Genomic DNA, 8,186 nt, shown 5'->3' with positions numbered 1-8,186 from the left:
GTAGACGGTGCTCAAGGGCGGGGGAGGAGAGTGCGTGAGGCGGGGGGAAGGTCTCTGCGCTGGGTTGGTGTGAAGAAAGGCGCCAGAGAGCCTGCCTGGCCCTGGGCTGGCGCTCGTTGGAGGTGGGAGTCCCCCGCACGAAGCAAGCAGTCAGTCGGTAGCCTGCAGCAGCGAGGAGGAGATGACGAGCAGCTTCTGTTTGATGTGATAAGGGACAAGCACAGGGCGATGGTCCAAGTGTCAGTTCAAGGAAATGCTCCAGCTGGAGCACTCGGAACGCCTCTAGCGTCGACCTGTCAACGCTACTTCAGGTGATGCAGCAGCAGGCAAACGCAGAGGCTTTCATGGGCAATGGACACACAGTCCTTGCTGTAGGTGCTTGTACTCTCAGTAGTACTCGCTGTCTGCAACATCCTTCCATTGTTAATTCGGTAACAGCAGCTTTCCATGCCGAACTAATAATTAGCCGAGCTTTTACACTACTCGGCTGCCTGCACAGTCACATTAATTTTTAAACAAGTATTCAGTGAAAGAGCCTACAAATGCAGGGGCTTTCACTGGGGAAAGCGGGCGCTGTTCCTCTGAACACAGTGAAGTGACACCCGTAAGCAGTGGGGTGGGATTTGATGTAATACCTGTGAAGCCTGGGCTGTCCATCAGATGTGCCTTTTGGCCCTTGGCAGTGGCTGTGCCTTTTCCTGTGTGTTGGTTCATTCCTTGTGTTCGTATCTAGATCCAGAGTGGGCTTCTTACAAACTTGGAATATTCATTTGCTTGAATTGCTCTGGAATCCATCGCAATCTTCCTCAAATCAGCAGGGTCAAATCCCTTCGGCTTGACTTCTGGGAGAACGATCTTACAGAGGTACTGAGGAAAAAGCAGTAATTCACTTACTTTTCTCCACATTTTATTGTAACCTCCTCTGCCTCGTAATTCCTGTATCATCCACCACGGACAGAGGAACAAAGCCACGCAGAGCCAAGTTATCTCCGTGGGTAACTTCAGGGGAGAGTTATGACCTACTCAATCAAATTACACTGATAGGTGACCACGTTTCTAATAGCCTACAGTGTTGGGGTTTTCTTTATAGCATGCAGTAACTCCTCACTGTGGTGTAGAAGCCCACAGATATTTCCAGATAGTATGTTCTGATCAGAAATCAAAATATCCGTCTTAAATATTGGCTCAACCACTCATCTGCCAATTGAACGGTGCTAGTAATATAATCACATAATGTCTCAGAGGTGATGAAAGTATCGGGGGATCATAAACAAATAATTTTTCTCCTCATTTTCTTTTGTTCTGTTAATTGACAACCACGATCTTGTGTCCCGTCCCATCTGGGTCAGAACTGTAAATACTGAAAAAGGCTCAGCCTCCTAAACAGTGCGAACGAGTGCCAAGGGGCATTTCTAGATGTACGTAGAGACGCACTGAGAGTTACGGCGAGACTGAGCAAAAAGAGCAGTGCTCCCTTCGATACAAGTTTCATTTGATGTTCATGATGTGGAATGGATTTGGTAGTTGCTCACCTAACTCTAACTTCCTCTGTTTTTCAGTTTATGAAGAAGCACGGGAATCTCTGTGCCAAAGCTAAATACGAGGCGAAAGTTCCTCCCTATTATTACATCCCCCAGTCCTGTGATTGCTTGTAAGTTGAAGGTGTATTCAACGCTCTTCACTTTACAGCTGTTGAACTACTGCTTCCCTCTACAGGTCTCTTCAGTGGATGGTGACAGTAGAGTAGAGGCAGATCAGCTTTATCCATGTTTTCCTCTTTCAGGGTTTTAAGAGAGCAATGGATTAGAGCTAAATATGAGCGTGAGGAATTTGTTGCCACCCGAGTCTGCCAAGATCCTTGTTCTGCAGGTAAAAATTAGGATTGTCAGGGAAAAGGTGTTAGCCTTAAGGCAAACGGCACAGTTCTGTTTGCAGCTGTGGAGATCTTTAAGGTTGGCTTGTCATATTTGAACTGTCGGATGTGCAGACCTTGCTTTGAGTCTAACTTTGAGAAGATTCTAAGAAAAGGCACTTAGACAAGTGCAAGGGTGTATCAGATCTTACCGTTCTCTAGTTCTCCAGTGATCTTTTCCTATGAGGTGAAAATTCTCAGATGGAGAAGAGCCTTGAGACGCTGTGCCACACCACCATTTAGATAAAGAGTCTTGCTGTTGTGCTGCCCTTCTTCGACACTTACCTTGGTCCAATCTGCAGGTACTCGTGAAGGATTCCTCTGGAAGCGTGGGCGGGAAAACAGACACTTCCAGAAGAGGCGATTTCTCCTATCAGCAAGGGAAGGGTTGATGAAGTACTACACCAAAGAAGTGAGTTCCTCCCCCAGAGCGGGCCGTAGGCATCTGATCAACATCCATCCTCAGACCTGCGCTGCGCTGGCAAAAGCCAGCAGGAGTAGCTTTGTCTCTAGTTCTGCAGCCAGCCCAGCCTGTGTTTGGAGGAGGCCAGATGTGTCTCTTAGGCAGTTGCTCTTTTGGACTTAACCCATTTCCTCATCCCGTATCTTAATCCTGCAGCCTCCTTTCGCTTAGTGAGCAAAGGAAATGGATACTGGCAGCTGAACAGCGAGATGAAGAAGAGAGCTGTTAGCAGCTGTTACCTCTTATACTACCAAAACTTTCTCTCATCGACTGCTACAGCAACATCCTCAGCATGTCTCGCTTCTGTGGGAGAGGGTAGCTAATAGTTCTCCAACTACGAGGCTGGAGATAAGCCCATCCCTTGCAATTCAGACACATCCCGCTCAAATAGGGATCCAGCATTTGTCAAGGAAAGGGAATCACTCTTCGTATGTGATTTTATGTAGCATGTGACCAAGGCTTTATGTTTCAGGTATATCCCGTGTCAGGTATTTTGAGATGTCTGCTTTGTCTTCAGTAGGGATCTAGTTCTCATACAGGTAATCTGTCCTCCATTGCCTTCCCTCAGAGCACTTGAACACAGTGATGCTTTTCATTTCGCAGTCCAGAGCTCCAAAAGCCATTATCAGCATTGAGAATCTGAATGCAATGTTCCAGACAGAGAAAATCCAACATGCTCACGGGCTGCAGATCACATACAACACGGGTGGTCAAACAAGGAACCTTTTTGTCTATCATGAAAATGGAAAGGTGAGTACTGTGGGGATTTTGGGAGAAGGAAGATGCTTTGATGTTGGATCTGTATTTTGGAAGCGATCCCCCATTTCTGCAGGATCTGGTTTATTTTAAGTCACTATGACTCGTAGAGTATAGAAAGTCACAGAATGACACTAACTACTGTATCTTGCTCTTGTTCTGTTGGGGCGTGTATTCAACTTCACACCCCAAATAGTCTGAAGGCTTCAGCAGAGCACGGATGTAAGTCTCTGTAAGGGAACTGTCTCGTGGTTTTATGCAGTTCTGTGGTTACATTCTTTGAAGCCTTCTTGTCATGCATAGAAAATATTGTTCTGCATTATTTCTAAGCAAACGATGATAATTTTAAGTATGTCTACAGGTTTTGTTAGATTCTGTTTCTTCCCTTGCCATAGCTCTCGTGTCTTTCCAGATAGAAAGGTTTTTAAACAAGCCATAACTGAATGAACTGGAAAAGCCTATGTACACAAATTTAGGTGTCTGCCATGCTGACAATGTCTGAGAACTCCCTGGAGGAGCATTTTTAAATTATTCTGGAGGCTCAGTGTTTTATCAGGTGTCTGGGACAAGTCACTGACTGACTCTGCCCCTTGGGGAGAAAGTGCATATTTGCGAAGAGGTCACAAGGAAAGAGAAAGGCATTTTGGAGAGGCAGCACTCCTATTCTTGACTTCATGTTCGTATTTGCTGTTTTCCCTAGGAGATTGTGGACTGGTTCAATGCCATTCGGGCAGCACGTTACCATTATCTCAGAACAAACTTCCCAAATGTCCCTGAGCCTGAGGTGAGAACTGAAGAGGGCTTGAAGCAGTCTATGCACACACAGCTTGGGGAAATATTTTCTCACTTTGTCTGCCAGAATCAGGTGCTGAATCAGCAGCATGTAGGTCCTGTGAATGGACAGAAGAGGTAGGAGGAAAGGCCACGCTGGATAACGTGCAAAAACATAGTCAACATTTAAGACCTAAAAGTCTGCACATGGTCCTTAGGAAGTGTAATCTTTCAAAAATCTTATGTTCCTTCTTATTTCAGACTTCCCTTTACTGGGCAGCCAAAAAAAACCAGTCCCCCAAAGCCAAAATTGATGATGATTAGGTTTGACAGAAACAGAATAGGGAAGCAAGCTTCAATGAGACTAACTTTTTTTGTGTTTGTGTTCACTCAGCTCATACCCAGGATCACAAGGAAATATGTCAAAGAAGGATATATGGAGAAAACAGGACCAAAAGTAAGTGCATACTTGGCAGTACTCAAACAGTACTATTCCAGGTGAAGAGTATTTTATAATTCTATGAAGTTTACTAGTAAGTCATTTGTTGAGTGACTGTATGATTCCTGGGTCGATAAAAGACATTATATTCAAGCCTGTCGTTCTTTGGGTTCATATGTTGTGTTGAAAATAAGACTGGGAAGAAGAATCCACCTTGAAGAGTAAGAGAGATGGGTTAGCTGGCAGTGGAGAAGCAGAGTCCTGTAACTGCAGCTCTAGAACTGCAGCTCCTGCAGAACATCACATGCTGACTCCTTCACTTCCCTCTTTCTTTTAAAGTCAGTAGCACATAAGTCACATCTGCTTATAGCAGCAAAGTGTGATTGAGCAAATTCTCCACAGTGAAGCCTATGCTTTGGTTTTTTTGGTGGTTTTTTGGTTTTGTTTTTTTTTTTTTGTGGGGAAGTATTTGGGTCACTAATTCTTGGAACAGGAGAGGAAGATTTCAGGCACTGCTGAAGGACATTTCTCGTCTCGTTTGAACATTGCCACCTCTTGCCTTGCTCTCCTCTTGAGTGAACTATGAGCCGCAGTCCCACTGAAGAGTTCAGTGGTGTAATGCTGGTATTGAATATGCTGGGGTTGGCCCAGCTCCCTGCTAGTGTCCCAGCACATCTTCCTTGCACAGAGAATACTCACAGCTGCGAGCATGAGAGATTGTGTGTTTTTCTCCTGAGGCCTAAATTCTGCTCAAACTGAGGGTCCTGGAAGAGGACCCTCAATTCAGCACGGAGCAATGAACGGCTGAGGGAATGGTCAGATGAGTGCAGCTGATGGAATTAGCGCTTCTAAAAAAACTACCATTGTGCATTCCACAATGCAGGGGACACCCCCAAAGCCAAATGTTGAAATTGATTGCACACTCTCCTCACCATCACCGTGGGCCTAGGGATTATTCTCTGTGGTGATTTCAATTAATCTATTTGCTGCAACCTTCTCTGTCCTGATAGTTTGATCACTGGTGGAACCAAACTTCCCTGCTTTACCCAAAGGATTGTCGTTGAATGCAGACCTCCAGTGTGGACACAAGAGAAGGGAGCTGAGGCTGCACACTGGTGGCTTGTCTGTCATCAGTTAAAGGGATGAATGGAACTGAGCTCAAGCTCTGAGTCATTTAAGTAGTCCAGGAATCTGCCTTGAATAGGCCAAACACCCCTGTGGAACTTGGTCTTTAAAGAACATCTACCATCTCCTTGCAGCAGAAGGAGGCCTTTAAGATGCGCTGGTTCTGCCTGGATTCTCAAGAAAGGAACCTGATGTACTTTAAAAATCCAGTGGTAAGAGGAGTGTTCTTCACTATTCTACAAGCTCCTTCATGAAGCTGGGTGGGGAGGAAGGGTCTGTTCTCATCCAGCTCTTCCAGTGGCTGCGCAGGACTGAAGCAGGCTCGCTCTCAAGAGCCCATCTCCCTTGTCAATGGATCTCCTTGAAGCTGAGCTGTTTGGGAACTGGAACCTTACAGGGGCTGTGAGGAAAATCTTGTCAAAGTAGCTGTTTCTGCCTGTAGTGTCTATGCCAGATCTCCCAGCCCTGTTGCCATTGTGCCTGTAACCTTAGGCAAGATGAGCAGTATACCAGCACCGGAGGTTTGACAGCCCTAGTATCCTGCTTCCCAGCACTGCTGTAGCCACAAGAATATCCTTCCTTGCTCCTGAACACCCACAAGCTCTGTAAGAGTGGGTCCCTATCTCCTCCTCCCGAGAATGCCTGCGAGCGTGGGAAAAAACCCCACCACCTCAGTGTTTCCTGCTGCCTGTCATCAGATGAGTGTCCCCTTCACCCATCTCCAGTTCCTGTTCCACGTCAAAGGACAGAACACTGTCTGCTGGAGCTGCACTGTCCACTGGCTAATGTCTCTCCTCTCTTCCTTCTTTCTAGGATGCGTTTGCACAGGGCCAGGTTTTCATTGGAACGACGGATGAGGGATATGAAGTACGAGCTGGCTTGCCCCAGGGAGTCCGGGTGAAGAAGAGGAAACCAGCGATTACTGTGGTCACACCAGCAAGAGAGTTTGTGTTTATATGTGAGAACGATAAGGAGCAGAGGGAGTGGATAGAGGCCTTAACTGGAGTCATTGCCCAGCCTTTGACTGGTTAAGACCAGCGCTGAGTTCTGGTGAACTGCACTGCTTGAGCTCTGTTCAGCATTGCTCTGTGGCCTCTCTCTGTTGGCAAGGATGGTGCTCAAGGCCCTGCGGTGACTCTACTGCCAAGGGCTTCTTCATCCACCAGCCACAGGCACAGGAATGGTGGCAACAGAGAAATGAGTATGAGGGAGTGCAGATGTTCAGAAATCATCTGAGCCCCTGCCAACCCTTGCTTGAAGTGCCTTCTCTCTTCCCACCCTTCTCTGGTTTTGAGCAGAGGAAGCCTTCCTAGCCTGACATAGGGATGGATCATCCAGTGTTGTCTTATGGAAAAAAAAAACATCAGTGGAGAAAAGCTGACCCCAGAGGGGCTGGCGTGCATTTCCTTGAGGACTCCCACAGGTGCTGTTGTATCAGCTCCTCCTTTACTTGCCTTGGTCTGATGTCTGAAGGAGCTCCTGTGCATCCTGAAGGATGACTGGGGTCATCTGTTCCGTGAGTACACAGGGACAGTGACTGGGAGGCAAAGATACCACCTCCTGTCAGGAGAAGGCAGTTGGATAGATCTGAGATGCCAGTCCATGCTGGATGTCCTTCTCAGGGAGGAGTTGAGTTGGGCAGCTACATTCCACCTGGCTGCAGCTCCTGTCCAGCTCAGGACATGGTTGTTTTCAACCGAGTGGGTTTAATATCTTTTACAGTGTTACATTTCTGGCATGTAAAAAATAAAAGCGAAGTCTGAACCGTGGAGGATACCGTAATGGAATCACTCTAGTGACAAATACTCGGAGCTCTGGCTTTCAACAGTCTCTGTGGTTTGTCTTTTTTGTGAGTGGCAAATCCAACATGTGAAGACTGAATTTTTCCAAAGCACTCCACATAGTGCCCCAGCAAACACCATGATGAACATACGCTGATCTGCTTCATCTCCTAAAAAACAGCCAAAGTTTAATGAGCTTGATCAGTCTGAACAGTGAAAGGCAGAAACTAGTTTTAAAAGTGTTCTCTTCAGAGACCTGCTTGAAGACACTCAACAAATGAGGACCAGTGCTGGAAGTGGAGGGTGGGTGCCTCCTGGTCAGGTACCACTTACACCCATTCTGTGCAGGAATTGGTGAAGATTTGCATTGGCTGATGCAGTGCACAAAGTATTTTCTTGCCTCAAGACTCAGATTTGGTTCTACCAAGCAGCCAGTCAATCAGATATTTAATCCTCCTTTTCAGACAGCCTTAGTTTGCAAATCAAGAGGAAGTCTTGCAGACCAAGTTTCTGGTGGGGCTTCCAGCTATACTGACAAGTGCCAGCCAGTCTTGAGCTACCCGGAATAGTTCTGCTCTTCTACAGAAATGAGGAAGTACCAATACTTGCAGGCATTAGTGAGATTAACTCTGTCCTTCCCACCCACCCCCAGTAGTGCAGGAGAATTGTTTGAGCTGGATCATCATTCTGCTGGTCTCAGCCAGCTCATCACATCCAACTCTGAGCAAGCTGCAGCAGTGTTGCTTGCCAATGTGCTCCTGTGAACCCACGTCCCCCCCACCCCCCCGCAACCTGATTCATTCTAGCTCATGTGCTGGTTCAGCAAATCGTTTCAACAACCTAATCCGGCAGCCTTTGATATCACTAGCAAAGCACCTTCAGACTTGCTCGGGGAACAATGCCAGTGTTCGTTTGGTTTGACATATGTTGTTATTTTGA

The 8,186-nt window shown here is 46.7% G+C and overlaps 1 protein-coding gene across 1 annotated transcript; it reads left to right on the top strand.

Moving 5' to 3' along the window:
- Positions 1-733: 733 nt before the first annotated feature.
- Positions 734-6,668, top strand: ADAP2 (ArfGAP with dual PH domains 2; the record flags this gene model as incomplete). The annotated part of the gene is made up of 9 exons (XM_010134738.1): positions 734-864; positions 1,560-1,651; positions 1,784-1,869; positions 2,215-2,324; positions 2,979-3,125; positions 3,832-3,915; positions 4,297-4,359; positions 5,601-5,678; positions 6,280-6,668. Coding segments are annotated over 9 exons (1,010 nt in total), but the record flags the coding sequence as incomplete, so codon positions are not given.
- Between the last annotated feature and the right edge of the window lie 1,518 nt (positions 6,669-8,186).

Source organism: Buceros rhinoceros, unplaced genomic scaffold, assembly GCF_000710305.1.
Source record: "Buceros rhinoceros silvestris isolate BGI_N320 unplaced genomic scaffold, ASM71030v1 scaffold27704, whole genome shotgun sequence".
NCBI lineage: Eukaryota > Metazoa > Chordata > Aves > Bucerotiformes > Bucerotidae > Buceros > Buceros rhinoceros.
This window is presented reverse-complemented; position numbering and strand designations above follow the sequence as displayed.